The sequence below is a fragment of the Tenrec ecaudatus genome, chromosome 4 (assembly GCF_050624435.1).
Source record: "Tenrec ecaudatus isolate mTenEca1 chromosome 4, mTenEca1.hap1, whole genome shotgun sequence".
Classification (NCBI taxonomy): domain Eukaryota; kingdom Metazoa; phylum Chordata; class Mammalia; order Afrosoricida; family Tenrecidae; genus Tenrec; species Tenrec ecaudatus.
The window spans coordinates 25801282-25819180 of NC_134533.1; the positions used below are offsets into that span (position 1 = coordinate 25801282).

At 54.9% G+C, this 17899-nt stretch overlaps 1 protein-coding gene across 1 annotated transcript in view; it reads right to left on the bottom strand.

Moving 5' to 3' along the window:
- TSPAN18 (tetraspanin 18) overlaps positions 1–16626 on the bottom strand; it is a 21187-nt gene extending 4561 nt beyond the window's left edge. The window contains exons 1-6 of the mRNA XM_075545844.1: positions 16557–16626; positions 14846–15040; positions 4965–5039; positions 4728–4826; positions 2703–2885; positions 1144–1227 (exon numbers count right to left, since the gene is read on the bottom strand). Of these exons, the coding sequence (XP_075401959.1) occupies positions 1144–1227; positions 2703–2885; positions 4728–4826; positions 4965–5039; positions 14846–15040; positions 16557–16619 (699 nt within the window). The 5' untranslated portion in view covers positions 16620–16626. The remainder of the gene's footprint in view (positions 1–1143; positions 1228–2702; positions 2886–4727; positions 4827–4964; positions 5040–14845; positions 15041–16556) is intronic.
- Between the last annotated feature and the right edge of the window lie 1273 nt (positions 16627–17899).

A 17899-nucleotide genomic window follows, 5' to 3' on the forward strand; every position in this document is an offset into this window, starting at 1 on the left:
AAACTAACAGGAGAGTCAGTAGGGCAGGGGTTGGGTAGGTGATGGGGCGCAAGGCCCAGTCTTTGAGGAAGGAGTCTGCCTCCTTAGTGGTTGGCCAGTGGGGTCAGGGCTTTGTGGATGGGGGCCTGGTGGACCCATCACTCAGAAATGCTGACTGAACTACCTGTCCCGGCCATCGGTGGTTCCCCACAATACCCAGAGGCAGGGTGATTTGTGCCATCCTGCAGAGGAGCAAACCCAAAGAGGCCAGCAGGGAGCTGGGCACAGCCAGTGCCCTGCCCAAACCTACAGGAAGCAGGGCCATGGACACACTAAGAACCCAAGCAGGTCGAATCACAAGGCAGCCCTGCAGGGCAGGACAGAGGGACTCCTCAGTCTGCCCGACTGATCTCCCTGAAGGTCCAGGACTGGCCAGCCCCTCACTTGAGATGGGGGCAAGCTTGCAGCGCCACCTTCTCTCCCTCCCCTTGGCTGCATCTCCACCTAGTGGTGGCTTCGAAAGGGCTGCCACTGGCCGCCTTCTGTTTGTTTTAAGTGCCTTTAGGGAGCCTCAGTAGCACTGTGGATTGGTGCTGGATTGCTATCCACAGAGTTAGTGGTTCAAACCCACCAGCTTCTCCTTGGAGGAATTATGAGGCTGTCTGCTCCCATAAAGACGTGGAGTCTTTCCCAGGAAACCCTGTTGCTATGGGGTTGCTGTGGGTCAGGATATGGAGCTCTGGTAGTGTAGTGGGTTATGTGTTTGGCTGCTAACCAAAACGTCAGTCTGAACTGCGAGAGAAAGAGGGGTCTCTCTGTTCCTGTAAAGATTTAAAGCCTTGGGCACATGAAGGTCTCAGCTTAATGGACATTAGTTTTGGTTTGGGGGGCGCCCTTGGTAAAGAGCCCCCCCCCCATTCTGAGGTTAAGGAGTCCCCATAGGCCCTGATGCAAGGGCCTAATCTGGAATCATAGGCTGTAGTCCCTCCCACGAGAGGGGTGTGCGGGCCCCGCAGGGACTCTCAGAGCTGGACACTCATCTTCCCCACCATGGGGAATGGGGCTAGGAAAATCCAGAAAGAGGGGGGACTGCAAGCCCAGGGAGACTGTCCTGGGCCCCTCGTTAAGGGTGGGGAGCAGCAGTATGGAGTGACCTGCACTTACCTCAATGGCCAGCACCCCGATGGTGAGTGCTCCGGCCAGGTAGACGTAGGTTTCAAAGGTGTTGAGGATCACCGTGTAACAGCCCTGGAAAGGGAGGAGCAGAGGTTGTCTGGGGTCAGGGGCCAAAGGTCAGCATCATGTCCTGAAGGGCCAAGGGATCCTAAGGCAAACAGCTCTCCCCTGAATGGTCCCAAATGCAGGCTCACTGCTTCACATGGGAGAGCCTGGGACCTAACAGGAACCAGGTGGACAAAACATCTGCCACGGGCAAGACTCCGATAAGCATTTCTCCTGAGCCCTGAGGCCCAGAGAAGGGCAGAGGCAGAGCAGTGTCACCCAGAGCCTCAGGGGTCTCTCAGCAGGCCCAGTCAGGGACAGACACCAAAGGGATCCTAAAGCATATGTCAGCCGGCTCCTGGATCAAGCTGATGATGGAGCAGGAGGGGCAGGGGGCCAGAGGAAAGGCCTTGGGGGTCTGGCCAGACATAGGGTTGGGGGGCTTTGCCTTTCAGAGGAAGGACACCCTTGGACTCCGTGCCCACTTCTTGGCCCTCTGGCCTCGAGGACTCCACCTGTCAGGCTTGGCAGCAGGAAGTGCCTTCGGGTCTGAGTCCAGCAGTGGAGGGGCCCCTGGCCTGGGTTCTGAGACATCTCCACGGGCACAGGCAGGAGGGTGCTGGGCCCTGGGCCAAGAGCTTGACTCGGGGCTCCCGAGATCAATGTTATTTAATCCTTACCCCAACTGCACTCTAGCCAGGCCTCTAGGTTCACCTTCTTCATAGTAGTGATAGACACATAAAGGGACACGCTGGCTTTCGTGTCTGCTGCTTGTGTATGGTCTGCTTTAACTGGACTGCGAGTCTCCTAAGGAGAGTGGCCTGGTCTGCCCCTGTTGCTCCCTGTGTAACTGTGACCTCCCAGGACCCCTCCCCCCAATTACAAGCCTAATTCAGGGACTGGCCCAAGGTACCAGTTCTGTTCAATCTCCTCCCCTCTCTCCCTCCTCCGGTCTGGCCTCTCACATATATACTGGGGCTCAGGGGGACTGGCCAGTGGGAGGAAGGGATCTGGTACAGGACACAGGCCCACAGAGTGGGGGGTGGGGTGGGGGAAAAGCCCAAAGCCACAGAAAGAGCACCCACAGAAAGAGCTAGGTTTCTTCCAAGGCAGACACGGCCATTGGGTAGCAAGAGAAAGCAAGTCTAGGCACTCCCTTGACCTTGGAAGGTCAGGTCAAGGAGACGCTGCTCCCTGGGCACAGAGGGCACCCACTTTTCCCTGTCTGGAACCAATTGTGCACTTCTTCAGTGGTGGGCAGAGCTGGGCATCTTTGGTGCCTCTTAAGTGGCATTATCAGAAGTCCAGGGAGTGTCAGATAATTATTCACCTCTAGTTCCAGCCCCAATGCCCACTCCTCCCACAGTGCCAGGCCTGTACTGCTTGGATGCATGCCATGGGAGTTGATGGCATCCACCAGACCCTGTCCCAGAGACACGCAACCTTGCTGTTCGAGATCCCTGGGGCCCAGTGGCTCTGGCCCTCAGGCCCAGCTCCCCTACCTGCTTGTTCAGGAATAGGTCCCTCCCCAGGAGGCACTCTTCCCTGCTCAGCAGGAGTCCGTCCCGAGTCTGGGGCTCCCTCCGGCAGCAGGCCTCTGGAACCTCATCACTGTCCAAAGTCAGGAGTCGAAACACGGACGCAAACTCAAAGTCTTCAGGCCCGTTGACCCCACAGCAACCAAACTAAGAGGGGAGCAGAGACACGGCCAGTGGGAAGTGCAGAGGCCAGGCTGGGCAGCCTGGGGTCAAAGGTTCCCTTGGGGTGGGGGCTGATCAATTAAGAGCCCTGGTGGTGCTATCTAGTAAGCATTGGACTGCTAACCCCAAGGTTAGCAGTTCAAGTTCACTGGTCTCAGTGGTTGTGGTGTGTGTGTGTGTGTGTGTGTGTGTGTGTGTGTGTGTGTGTGTGTGAGTGAAAGAGAGAGAGAGATTGAGATTGAGAGACTGACTCTTCAGGAGACATCATGGTACCTGCTAACTGCAAGGTCAACAGTTCAAAAGCACCAGCCATTCCTCGGGAGAAAGATGGGGCTTTCTACTCCTGTACAGAGTTAGTCTCAGAAACACACAAGGGCAGTGCTATCCTGTTCTGCAGGGTCGCTGTGAGGTGGCATCACCTGATGGCAGGGAGTTTAGTTTCCGGTTTGGTGTGTGACTGCAGGAAAACTAGTCAACCTCTCTGAGCCCAATTTTGTGACTACTAGTGCTCACTGTTAGTGCTCAATGCTAGTGCTCACATCTAGTCCTCACTGCTGGTCCTCACTGCTGGTCCTCACTGCTGGTTCTCACTGCTGGTCCTCATTGCTGGTGCTCACTGATGGTCCTCACTGCTGGTCCTCACTGCTGGTTCTCACTGCTGGTCCTCACTGCTGGTGCTCACTGCTGGTACTCACTGCTGGTGCTCACTGCTGGTGCTCACTGTTGGTGCTCACTGCTGGTGCTCACTGTTAGTGCTCACTGCTGGTCCTCACTGCTGGTGCTCACTGCTGGTCCTCACTGCTGGTCTTCACTGCTGGTGCTCACTGCTGGTGCTCACTGCTGGGCCTCACTGCTGGTCCTCACTGCTAGTCCTCACTGCTGGTCCTCACTGATGGTCCTCACTGCTAGTCCTCACTGATGGTCCTCACTGATGGTCCTCACTGCTGGTCCTTACTGCTAGTCCTCACTGCTGGTCCTCACTGATGGTCCTCACTGCTGGTCCTTACTGCTAGTCCTCACTGATGGTCCTCACTGTTGGTGCTCACTGCTGGTGCTCACTGTTAGTGCTCATTGCTGGTGCTCACTGTTAGTGCTCACTGCTGGTGCTCACTGTTAGTGCTCACTGCTGGTCCTCACTGCTAGTGCTAACTGCCATCGAGTCACTCCTGACTCATGCTGACCCTAGAGGACAGACTGGAACGGCCCCTGTGGGTTTCTGGGATTTTAAATCTTCCCAGGAGCAAATCGCCTCAACGTTCTCTTTTGGAACAGCTGCCCACTGGCCTGGTCGTTCCATGTGTGGCCTGCTATACCACCAGAACTCCTTGATAGATGTACTCAGGAGACAGATGCTGAGATCATGACTGAAGCCTCTGGCCACTGCAAGGAGTGCAAGTGTGGCTGCCACCCTAATTGGTGGACAGTTCACTCAGTGTAGCCCGGGACAAAAGCCCTGACAATCTACTTCTGAAAGATATCAGCCATTGGAAACCTCACACACAGGGGCCTCCTCATGAATCTGACTCAATTCAGTGATAAATGGTTTTGTTTGTTATGACAATTAGCATCCAGATCATGACATTGGTTTGGGAGAGCAAACAGGTTTCATCTTGATATTTAACTGTGATCCTTTGGCAGTGGCTGCTCAGAATGCTGTCTGGGTGCTGATGATTCTGAGGTCAGCTCTGGGCTCGGTGGAGTGCCCTGATTGATTATTGATGTCTGCCACGAGCACAGGAACTGTGGCAGATGTAGAGGCTGTCAGATGTTGGCTACATGGGGGTCATTGCTGACAGCTCACAGGGCCAGGGGGCAGGTCCCACTCACTGTGATCATGACCGAGTTCCAGGTGGCCGAGAAGACGTCTGTATCATTGTTGCCTTGGTAGTGCTTGGTGAGTTCTTTTGTGAAAAATTCACGTGTGAGCTGGGGATAGAGAGAGATGAGCTGAGACTGGGCAGCTTGATGCAGGGCACTTCCCCCCTCCCCAGACCGGGGGTGGGTAGCCCTGACTGACAGGGTGGGGAAAGCCAGCCAGGGTCTGAGAGGGAGCCCAGTACGTACATTTTCTCTGAAGAGAAAGGCCAGGATGGCCGCTGAGAGCTCCGCCAGGAAGATGAGCAGGATGAACAGGAAGAACTGCCAAGAGAAGAAGTGGTGGGGGTGGGGGTGTCTTAGGACAGGCAGGGCTTGCTGCAGGGGGACAGGGCGGCTGCTCGCCAGGTGGTGTTTCATGGCACCCCATGTCAGTCATGCAAACTGACATAAAATACTGATTGCGTACAAACAAAACACTCCACCATCGTCCACTAGACGCTTCTCATAACAAACCCACCATTCCTGACGCCCAGAGGGGTGGAACAGATGTGTGGAAAAGGGAACCACGGACCTACGCCATCTTGTACATGGTGCCTTTTAGACAGGGCTCCCTGTGCAGTGCACAATGTGGCCAACTCTCCCGGGGAGTCTGGATGGACACTGCTGATGCACACGCCTCCCTCCCGCCGCTCCACCAACCCCGGAGCAGGCCTGCCCTGCAGTGGGAGAGTAAAGGCTGTGGGCATTGTAGGCCTCACCAGCCAGTTCAGGGCCCCTCTCCCTCACATTTAGGGGGCACTGAGGCTGTCCTGCAGTTCCCAGGTTCTGCAGAAAGTTAGAGTTTGGTTGGTAACTACAAGTCTGGAAGTAGGAAGTCTGAAGTCACCCAGAGGAACTGCGGAAGAAAGGCCTGGTGATCTCTTTCTGAAAGAGTCAGCACTGAGGCCACTACAGGGTGCAGCTCTACGGGGCCACACTGAGGGTCCCCACGTATCAGCATCAATCAACCTGATGGCCATTGGTTAGCACACTTGGACACCGACTGGTCATTTGAGGCTTGTGTGTTCCTAGGATTCTGGGCAGGTTTCATGGGGAGCTTCCAGACTAAGATGGACTAGAAAGAAAGGTCTAACAATCTGTTTCTGAAAACCCAGTGGGCTGCAGTGGTCTCTTCAGCCCCTGATCATGGGGATGGCCCAGGGTGGGCAAGCTTTCCTTCTGTTGTGGCACAGAGTTACCATAGGGCAGGGTCAATTCTATATTAACTGCCAGTCAGGCAGGTGCTACCAGCTCAGGGACCTGGACAGCTGGTGTTGAGCAGACTGCTAGACTTGCTGGGCCTGCCTAACCTCCTGTCTCTGAGCCTCTCCTTCCCACAAGGAATGGGAGGTGACACTTATCTCCAGCGATAGTGAAAGAGCAGTATTGAGGGGGACACGTGTCCACCAGAATCTGAACACTGGAGGGCCAGGGTCCAACACCTTCACAGCCCCCTCAGCCCCACTCGCCCCCCAGGTAACCGGAACCTTTATGCGCCATGTCCCTCTGCTGGATGACCTTCCCATTCTCCCTGCTCCACCCCACCTCCTCAGAACTCCAGCCCAGGAGTGGGGCTCCTCCCACCTTCCTGGGGGACGCATCTCCGGACTTCCCCAGCAGAGGGAAGCATCCCCACTAGACCCCTAGTTTGAGCACCGGGACTGCAGGTCCATAGTCTCTGGCACCCCACTGCCCTGGGCAACAGCTATCGCCATGATGAGATGAATGAATGAATGAGTGAATGAATGGTAGGGATCTTGCTATCCTGCTACATCATGGGCTGCTAGGAGGACCAGTCCTAGAAGGAACATAGTCAGCGTGCTCCACGGCTGCAAGGGTGGCGGGACCTCCCCTGCTGACTTGAGACGGAGGATCGGGGCAGGCTGGTAGGCTGGGAAAGGGCCTGGTGGCTGGTGCGGCAGAGGGCCAGTGATCAAGGGCATGTCTCCCCAAGACACATCCCTCCCGGACACAACAACTGTAACAACGGGCTTGAGCACAGCCAGGCTGAAAGCATGGCACAGGGCAGGGCAGTGGGTAGGGAGCTTTCTTTAGGACATGGGGTGCTGCGGTCACAGCAGCTTGGCAACAGCTGGAAGCAGTGACATTCGGCGACATGTTGGGCCCTGGTGGAGGTGGGCAGCATGGGGCGGGGGTTGTTGGCTCAGGAACCAGTTTTGGTTTATTATCCAGGTTCGCTGGTGGGTGTGACAAAGCCTGTGTGACAACAGGGGGTGGCCACCTGACGTGTACACTGACGTCATCCCTGGTGCCCAAGTGGAGACTGGCTTTCAGGGTCCACGGACCTCAGAGCTGCCCAGCCCACAGGGCCTGGCAGGCCTGGGCTTCGTTTTCCACTTCTCCCTGCACAACAGTGACGGAGCCCCTGGCAGGGCTGCTGGCATTTCCATTTGGCCAGTGACGGATGGCCATCCGGCTCGCTCCATCTCACAAGGCACCCCTGCCCTCTGGCCCCCGCGGTGGAGCCGCTGCCAGGTCCTCAGGCTGGCAGCGAGCAACCCTGAGGATGCTTTCCATCCTCCGAACAGCAGCAGCGAGCTGGCTGGAGCTGCTGACTGTGCCTGGGCGCCCCGAACAAACAGGCAGTTCTCAGGGCGATCTGGGTTGGCAGGGCGGGGCTGACTGAGAGAGTGTGGGTGAGGGGTTCAGCACAGGCTGGCACGGCCCCCAGGGCTGCCCAGATGGGGGATCAGGATCAAAAGCAAGCGTGGTGGCCTCCAGGAGACCGGTGTTGGCAATGGACGCTTTCTAGAAAAGGGAGCCCGGCCACCATCTACAGAGCTCTCTGGATGGGGCAAGCGGATTGCCCTCCACCAGGAATCTAATGGTTTATTGGTGGTTCAAACCCATCCAGGGGCACCGCTAAGAAAGGCCTGGTGATCTGCTCCCATGAAGATCACAGGCAAGAAAACCTCCAACACAGCTCCCTTCTCTGAACGGATTTTTATTGGGCCAGGGAGCCCTCGGGTGGAGTGAGTATGTACGGGGCGGCACGGTCAGCAGTTTGAAGCTTTAAGGAAAGAAAGCTGGTAGCTGGTGGGCAGGAAAACGGGTCTCCTCAGAGGAAGGGCCCACAGACCCTGCCTCTCAGTGCTACCTTCTGGGGGAGGGTCTGCGTGCCCACGAACAGCCTCTGCCCACTCCTTCTCCAGGGGGAAAGACATCCTGGAGCTGCTCGGCTGGAGCGGAGTTCTGAGTGGTGCCGAGGGGTGAGCGCGCTGCTGAAAACCAGCCGCAGTTGGAGTCTACTCAGAGGCAGCTCCAAAGAAAGGCCTGGCGACTTCTGAAAAGTCAGCCAGTGAAGACATTCTGGCGCAGTTATAAGGACCCAACGGAGTCGCCGCGACTCAGAACCAGGGGCTCCCCCACTGGGTTTGTGTAGCGCCACCCCCACCCCCTCCACCACCACCTCCACCCCCACCCCCTACCCGCAAGGTAGGACCTGCGGAAGACGGACTTCACCGTGTTGCCAAAGAGGGAAGAATGCGCTCGGGGCTCGGCCGTGCTCCGGGCTCCCTGGGTGTGTTTTCCAGGTCTCCTTGCTAAACCCGCCCACCTGTGGGCACATCTACGCGCGGTTCCCCTTTCTAACCAACGGTACCAAATTCACATTCGCCACGTGCACTTCAGCGCATTGATCTCTGAAACGCACACGTCTCCTTTTATCGCACGCTTCCTTCTGAGCATGCCCGTGTTAGAACACTTTTAAGAAATTAGAAGCTTTGGATGAATTGGCTTAAAGACAAAAAAAAAACAAAACACCCTTGAAACATTCAAAGGTGAGCCCAAAAGGAAGCGGGCACGACTGGGTTCCAACAGTCAGTGGTTGGCACGCGCCTGCTGTCCGGTCCTTTTGGACTCACAGCGACTCTGTGCCCAGCGGCAGGAAAGACCTCCAGCCCGCTCCTGCGCCATCCTCACGACGGTTCGTAGGTCTGAGCCCATGGGCGCAGCCACGGTGCCCATCCAGCTTGTCCAGGGTGTTCCTCTTTTCCGATGCCCTTCGACTTCACCAAGCAGGACGCGCTTGTCCAGGGACGGACGGGCCCCTCCTGGTAACAAGTCCAGAGTACTTGTGGAAAGGCTCGCATCCTCGCTTCTTAGGAGCATCCTGGCTTCCAAGATTTGTCTGTCCTTCTGGCCGTCCACGGTACTGTCAGTGTTCCTCACCAACACGATGATTCAAATCCATTCCTCCTGCTTGGGTCTTCCGTATCTGTGGCCCAGCTTTTGCATGCATATGAGGCGGTTGAAAATACCGTGGCTTGGGCAGGGGTGCCGTCACCCTTAAGGGGCATCTTTGCCTTTCAGTACTCTAGAGAAGTGGTTCTCAACCTGTGGGTCGTGACCCCCTTGAGGGGTGTGTGTGTGTGTGTGTGTGTGTGTGTGTGTGTGTGTGACAAAACAACCCTTTCACAGTGGTCACCCACGACCATTGGAAAACACATATTTCTGATGGTCTTAGGAACCAAGACACCGCTCCTCCATCATCTCCAGGCAGTCTGCCCACATGCAGATAGGCTGCGCTGGTAAGAAAGAAGTGATCTCAACTTCCGCCCTGAGGTTGACTTCTTCCGTATACTGTTGCAAAATGTAGCAATGTAGTTTACTGTTGCCATATTAAGGCTGTTGCCCATGCTACACCAAGCTTCAAGACAAAATTTCATTTATTTGTCATCAGAAATAAATATTCCACAATATATAATTACATATTGTTTTGTGATTAATTGCTATGCTTTAATGATGTTCAGTTTGTAACAATGAAAATATATCCTGTTTATCAGATATTTACATTATGATTCATAACAGTCACAAAATGACAGTGATGAAGTAGCAACGAAAAGCATTTTATGGTGGGGTCACCACAATATGAGGAACTGTATGACAGGGTCACGACATCAGGAAGGTGGAGAACTGCTGCTCTGGGGACATGTATTAAAGCAGTGGTTCTCAGCCTTCCTAATGCCGCGACCCTTTAACAAAGTTCCTCATGTTGTGGTGACCCCACATGTGGGTGCACCGGCATGTGGACAGACCCGCCTGGAGCCGGATAGAGGCGTGGCGTCTCAGTTTCTAAGTGTTTTCCGATGGTCTTAGGCAACCCCTGTGAAAGGGTTATTTGACCGCCAAAGGGGTCTTGACCCACAGGTTGAGAAGCACTGTATTAAGGGTGGAGGCATTTGGAAGGTTGAGAACTGCTGACATAGAAGGACCGTTCTCATGCGGTCCAGCTTAGTCCAGGTCAGTTGCTCAAGGCGCAGATTGAGTAATTATGCAGGAGCAGATACAAGCCTGCTACACACCCGTCCTGATTAGAAACCACTTCGTATCCCCTTGTTCTGAACGAGCACAGTGAAGTGTTCCCCTTTCTCACGAGCTTATGCAGAGTTTGTTAACGTATACACAGTCAAATGCTTTGCACACGGTGAAAGCACCCCACATCTGTCTGGTGTTCTCTGCTTTCAGCTGAGAGCCATCCGGCCTCAGCCGTGATCCCCCGTCTTCTGAATCCAGGTTGAATTTCCGGCAGCTCCCCGTTTATGGCCTGCTGCAATCAGTTCTGAATTATCCTCATCATAATCTTACTTGCATGTGATATTAATGGCAATTTTAGAAACTTTCTGAATTCTTCTGTTAGTCCAGGTTGACTAGAGAAACAAATTTATTGACACTCATATATGTATAAGAGAAAACTTTATACTACAGAGTAATTTTACATGAAGACAACATCCCAGCCAAGTCCATAAGTCTAACGTTAGTCCATATGTCCGAGTCTAGTCCATAAATTCCTCTTTAGACTCACACAGCACATGCAATGGTGCTGAATGCAGGAAGATCACAGGCCGGTGGATAGAAAGTCTTGTAGACCCAGTGGCAGTGGAAGCATCTCAGCGTTGGTGTGAGTCTCCACGCAGCTCCTCCAGCTCCAGGGCTCTGGCTCCATCAGTGTGTCTCCATGGGCTTGTCAACAGGAATGTATAGCATAGAGCATGTGTGTTCTGACTCCAGGGAGGAAGACAGGAGTTTCCGGAATCCTTAGGAGAAGGCTAGCCCACACCAAGGGAGGCCTCATTGGCTATGACCTGATGGACAGGCTAGACTCCAGCCCTTCACCCAAGCTGACAGTGGATTATGTAACAGCGACAATTCTGTTGGATGCCTTTCTTCAGAAAGGGCACAAATATGGTCAAGTAGCTGCCTTCAAAATTTCTTGACATAGATGAAGGGGTGCTTCCAGCATTGCAGCCATGTGTTGAAACATGAACCAGTTGGTACTCTGTCCATTCCTGGAGCCTTGTGCTTGGCTGATGCCTTTAGTGAAGCTTGGACTTCTTCCTTCAGTGCCTTTGTTTCTTGATCACACGCTACCTTTTGAAATGATTGAACAATTGTTACTTTTCTTTTTCTTCACAGTGCCTCAGTGTATTCCTTCCATCTTCTTTTGATACCCCTTGTATTGTTCAATTTTTTTTGCCTATAGAATCCCTTCAGTAGCGCAACTTGAGATTTGACTTTTTTTCTTCAAATTTTTGTTTGTTCAGCTTGAGAAATGGCTGAGCGTGCTGTTCCCTCTGGGTTTTCTAATTCCAGGTCTTTGCACATTTCATTTCCATCCTTCACTTAAACTCTGCTAGCCTAGTGGGTGAGAAATGGAGCTGCAATTCGACCTTGCCACCAGCGGCTCCACAGGAGAACGATGGGCACTCTACTCCTGGGAAGATCAAAGTCTCAGACACCAGCAGGGGCAGTGCCACCCTGGCCCATCATACCTGGTTTGATGGCAGCGAGTTTGGAGCGATCCTTTGGAATCTTCTGTTCAGGTCTCTTACTCCATCTTCCATTCCCGTTAGCCACCCTCCCTTCAAGAGCAAGTGACAGTCTCTTCTGATATATATTTATATCTCTATATCTTTTCCCTTTTGCCTCTTTAATGGCCTTTGGCTTTCTTTATGTGTGCTGCTCTGGATGTCATCCATGACTGCTTTGCCTTTGGTCACCAGTGTTCCCTGCGGCAAATCTATTTTTTCTTGAGATGCTCTCTAAACCCAGGTGGCATGTTCTCAAGGTCATACATTGGCTTTCATGGACCAGGTGTAAGTCTCTTCAGCCTCAACCTGAATTTGCACATGAGGAACTGAAGCTCAGCTGATGGCCCTTCTCCATGCATGGCGTCTTTCCACAGCCGCAGTCGATTTGATTGAACTTATAGGTTGAAACCGTCCGAGTGCATGTGGAAATGAAAAGTTGACCGAAAGAGTGCCCTTAGAGAAATTGATTGTTAGCCAATTTGGTCATTAGGCTCATTCTTCCTTAGGCAAAGGGGCCCCAAGACCATGTGGGGTTTTCAGCCTCAGGGCAGAGAGTGCCCAGTTAACCCCCATCACCAGACCTCCTTTCTCCAGGTTCCTAAAGTGAGTAAAGCCACTCTCTCTTCGCCCCTCTCTCCAAGCAGGTCTAGGAGGCAATCTTGAGCTTCCAGAAGGACCGGACCATCAAGAGTGAGACTTGATACTCCACACCGAGAGGTCCAGTTAGAAGAGAGATATGGTTCTGCTTGGTTTTTAGGTCATACAGAGTTTTGAAAACTTAGAAGCTCTGGTGCCTTTCCCTACTCTCTCTCTCTCTCTCTCTCTCTCTCTCTCTCTCTCTCTCTCTCTCTCTCTCTCTCTCTCTCTCTCTCTCGTAGCATTTTGCATGTAACTTGGAGGCCGTCAGAGTCTAATTCTGGTTAGCAGAGCCTGGACCAGTCCTGAGTCCCAGTGTCCCCCGACTCTGACCCACACCAGCCTCCCCAGCAGGCCCCCGACACAATAGGAGAAGGGATGACAGGGGAAGGTGGGGAGGAGAGCAAAGACAGGAGAGCAAGGCAGGGACAGAGAGAGCGAGAGAGAGAACTGGGGTCAGAGCAACTGTGAACAATCAAGAGAAAGGCAGAGATAGCAAGGCAGGGACAGAGACACAGAGGTAGAGAGAGAAGAGAGTGGCAGAGATCATCAGATGGATACAGCAGCAACAGAGAGAAAGGAGGCCCCCGGAGAGGCTGGGAAAGCATATGATTAGGAGACAAGACCCCAGCGTGGCGGCTGTCATGACTCCCTCCCAGTGACTTGGGGCGAATCTCTGTGCACTGGGTCTCGGTGTGCTTGCCCAGCTGGCAGGCTTGGAGGGAGTCACTTAGCTCGAGAGGACTTAAGTGGTTGGCGAGGGGAGGCCAGGCGTGGCCCCTAGCCTGCTTCCAGCCAAGAGTGCCTGCCTGGCTTCCTGTCTTGGCTTCCAGACCAGTCCATTAACAATGAATGCGCCCCGGAGGAACGAGGTGAGGAGGGTGGTAGGCTATCTGTGCGCCCCGGGACCCACATCCAGCCCCTTCCTAAGGTCCCACTGGACTCCACTGGTCAGGTGGTGCCACCAGGGGGTGCACGCGCACAGGGTTCCTTTGCCCCTCTTTCCACTGGGGATGAGCAGAGGGCCTGGGCTCCTATGTCACACAGGTGGTAGTCGGTTTCACGTCCCTCTGGAAGGTGGGCACGGAGAAGCAGGCTGTGACGCTATGCAAACAGCGGGGTTCCATCTCAGGAGGGGCATTTCGCGGAATCTCTGCCTGCCAAACACTACTGGAAAGCATTGCCATCAGGCCTCTAGCTGAGCACTACCCTCCAGCTACCACCCACCCCCAGACCCAGCCCCAGGAGCACCTGCAAGCTCTCCCAGGCACCCACACATGTCTCTATGCCTGACTGCTTTTAACTTGCTTCTGAGGGGGCCTGGGCTCTACCCGGAGTCCCTCCCACAGGACGTCTCAGGGGAGGAAAGACCCACCCACCAAAGACCACGGAGAACGAGAATCCCCACCGCCACCGCCTCAGTGCCACTGAGAGCCGAGCTTCAGATGCAAACGTTCGGAGAGAGAGAAACATGCTAGGTCAGAGTCACACAGTTAGGGGACGGGGCAGGGGCCACACTGAAACCCAGGCCTCCAGCTGTCTGTCCATGAGAGAGGTGACCATCTGCTTGGTCTCTGGTGCATCCCTGGGCCCGGGCCCATTGTAATAGGCACCAAGGATCCCTAAAGTAACAAACAAAGAGCCGTAAACCATATCACCTCCATTGGAAATCTATGAAGTGATGTGCCCCCCCCCCCTTCCCCTGCCAGCTAGTCATCTGAGCTCTCTTATCACTAACCTACTGAGTGGATGCCGACTCATAGCGACCCTGTGGGTTTCCAAGACTGCGTCTCTTTACAGGAGTACAAAGCCTCGTCTTTCTCCCACACAGAGGCTGGTGGCTTTGAACTGCTGACCTTCTGGTTAGCAAGCCCAATGCATAACCCCTAGGCAGGGCTCTTTCACCTATCTTACTCGAGGGTTATATAATGTGCCAGGTGCTGTTGAGTTGAAGGAAAGACTGGCCCTGTGCTGTCTTCACAGCCACGGCCACGCTTGCAGCCGCCGTGTCAGCCTATCCAAGCTCTGAAATGCTAATCAGTAGAAAAGCGTCCTCTTGGTCCACCCTGCTTTGGAGAAGCCTGGTGCTTCGGACCGGAGGGATAAGGCCACTCCAGTGCCACCTAGAGGCAGCTCGCCCAAATTGCAGGCATAGATCCTGTGCTGAATCTGACTTCAAAGACGGGGTCCCAAAAGGCCAAGGTTGGTGACTGTGTCATTCTTGGAGGTGAGGGGGTCTTGTTTCAGGCCTCAGTGTGAGCTCTCCAGAGTTTAGAGACCAGTGAGGTGTCCATGAGATCAGGGGCCCTGGCCGAACTGGAGGGATGCAGCGACAAGCGGGAGAATGGAAGGGACGTCATTTCAAGAACCCAGAACCCAAGGAAGGGACCAGTGAGGCTCCTGAGTGGCCTGTGGCTGTGAAGGTTCTACCTCTGCCTTCCTCTCCGACTCCCTGTGGGACTCTGGGCAAGTCGCTGACCCTCTCTGATCTCACCCCTCTGGTGGCGCTGATGGAAGTTGACTGAGTGGAAGGAGGGCTTGCAGGGTCTGCAGGTCAGCAGCCCCCCACGACAACCGCACCCCTGCCCCACTTGCCCCTCACGGCCCCACCTCTATACTCACAAACAGCAGCAGACACTTGTTCTCTCGCACAGCCCCGCAGCAGCCCAGGAAGCCGAGCAGAAAAAGCAGGCCTCCCATGGCCAGGAGGATGTAGGTGCCCGTGATGAGCAGGGGGTTGGTGGCCACGATCTCCCGGAAGCCAGTGGGGTCCACCATGACCCAGATGCCGACGCCCAGCAGGCAAGCTCCGCCCAGCTGCTCCCCCGGGCCAGTTGGAGGAGGGAGAAGAAAGAGGCAGAGCTGAGGTCACACACTCCCAGACAGCACGCTGTGCCCCTCAGTCCCCACCACAGCATGAGCCCCCGCCCCAGCTGGGCCTGCCATCACTTCAAATGCATCCAGTTCCTCTGCCCTCATGTGGAACCCACACTGCCACCTCCCGTCTCTGACCCTGGGCAGCTGCGGGCCTGGGGCACTCCCGGGCCATGTCTACATTCACTGGACGCGCCAGAGCGGGAGGATTGTGACACCCTCTTGTCCAAACCCTCTCGCTCTACACAGAGGCCCAGAGAGGGCAAACGGCTTGCTGAAATCACACAGCAAGACCGAAGCAGGACTAGGCTGAACTAGACCCAGTGATCTACCTCTGGAAAACCAGGCCTTAAAGACCCTATGGCCACAAATGTGCCCTGACACGCATGGAGCTGGGTGAACTGCGTGGCAGCTGGGAGGGATTGCCAGGCTTTTCTGCCAGGGTCCCCATGGGTGGGCCTCCCTGTGAACTGAGTTTACTCTTTGTACCACCCGGAGGCTCAAGACCAAAACAAGCTCCCTGCTGTCAAGTCTGCGCCGACTCACAGTGATCCTGCAGTGCAGAGCAGCCTGCCCTATGAGTTTCTGAGACTGGAACTCTTTACCAGGGTAGAGAGCCTCCTCTTTCTCTGGGGGAGCCGTTGGTGGTTTTGAACTGCTGACCTTGCAGCATAGCCCACTACACCACCAGAGCTCCTGGTGATCCGAAGAGGTGTTTGAAACCCCTCTGTGCCCTCAGAGGAGCAAAGAGCCCTCCCTGGCACGGGCACTCTACTGCAAACTGCCAAGTTCAGCGGTTCAAACCTGCCAACTGCCCCTTGGGAGAAAGATGTAGAAGAAGCTAGGCTACTGAGGGGCAGCCACATTCCAGGCACTTGGTCACCTAAACCTGCGGGGTTTTCCAAATAACCTGCTCAGGTTGATACACGGGGACTTCAGAAAGTTGGTGGGGAAATGGAATTGAACGATTGGGGAATTTTTCCAAGAACTTTTTGAAGCTTCTTCGTTATTTAAGGGACATAGACACCGAAGTTCGGGGACAGGCAACGACTTTCAAATCTCATAGGTGGTAAGAGGCAGCGCTGGGATTTGAACCCAGGTCTCCCAGTGCTAGAGGTGGTTCTAATCACAGCAGGAGGCTTTGCTGGCTCAGCCCCTCTGACTGCTGTGTCCATTGCCCAGGGCTGTGTGTGGCTCCATTAGGGACCCCCCTCCCTTCTCCCCATTGGGGGTCAGATCCCAAAACAGGGGCTGAAACTGAGCCCCCCCCCCCATTGCCAGGGGGATGAGCCAGCCTGGGTCTGTGTGTGCAGAGACCCTCTCCTATGATGGGATGTGTGTGGGGGGGGGGTGTCAAAGGGTGAACTTGGGGACAGGGGCTCCCCGTCATGACACCCTTGCTGGACAGATCTGCTCCTAGCTCTGTTCCAGTGCAGCCCCACACCCCAGGAATACTCACAAATATGAAGAAGTTGAAGACGAACATCAGATACTTCATGCAGCTCAGACAGTCACCTTCCATGGTTCTCCACCTGTGGAAGAGCAAGGCGGCCTCAGGTGCCCTGCTGCGGCCCCCGCAAAGAAACGATCCCTGTCCCCCTTCCCCAGCCTCACCCCAGGGGGTGGGCGGCAGCTAGCTCCACCAGCAGGTGGTTTAGACCCTCTATGACAGGGCTCAGAGCCAAGGGTTCAGGGAGCGGGTTGGGCATGGGGGAGTTGGGGTTTTTTTTCCTGCTCACATCAGGCTGCTGCTACATCTATTCTCAAAGGCTGCCGGGAGGCTTCTATTCAGATGAATTAGTAGCCATTGAAAATGCCAAACAGAAGGCCCCACTGTCATGGGCCCCAGGGCTTCAGGATGAACCCCCACGGTGGTTGGATGAAACCCCAAACTGATGGCCCTGAGACCATCTTTAAACTGTAAATGCAAAATGTCCGCGGAAGCCTTCTTTCCACCAAGCCACAGTTTGGGTTGACCAGCAGAGAACCCTGGCCTTGAGCCCTGGGGTTGGAGTGGGCTCTTCATTGAAAGACGAGACTCTCTGCTGCTAGACAGACCCCCAGCTGCAGACCCCTACAGGTGCAGTCCTGCTCTGCCTCCTTGGCTCACTAGCAGTCAGAATTGACTCGATGGCTGTGGGTGAGAGGTTTGGGGGGCTGTCATCATGGTGCTCTTTAAGATCTCTCTCTAGGGGAGCAAATTGACCGTGAGGCCGGGGGAGGGGAGTTGGGGGGGGGACATTGCTGGAAAAACAACCCCCAAAACCCCACCCAGCTTACTGCCATTAGCTCGATTCTGGCTCACAGCGACCCCAGAGGACGCTGTAGCACTGCCCCTGTGGGTTTCTGAGGTGGTAACTCCTTGTGGCAGTAGAGGGCCATGTCTCTCTCTGAGAAGCAGTTGCTGGTTTCGAACTTCTGACCTTGTGACGGACTCTTCACTGGCTTATTATCAGAAGTAGATCACCAAGTCTTTCTTCCTAGTGCATGTTAGGCCGGAGGCTCTACTGAAACCTCCTCAGCCCCATGGCAGCGGGAGAACATCTCCTGGCAGATGGGTGGGGGCTGTGTGTGTGTGGGGGGGGTCGCACCGGCTGGAATTTGACCTCAGAGACAAGGACTCAGCCTTGGGACCTCCACAACCAGCCTACGGACAGAGGAGGGGGCTTCAGAAAGCTCACGGGGACCTGAATGTCCATTTCCTTTAAATCCCCTCTTCCTCCAGTGGGCTGCTGGGTTACAGTCTTGGGCACCCATGGGGCAGCTGTGCCCTGTCCTGTAGGGTCCCCTGAGCCCACATCG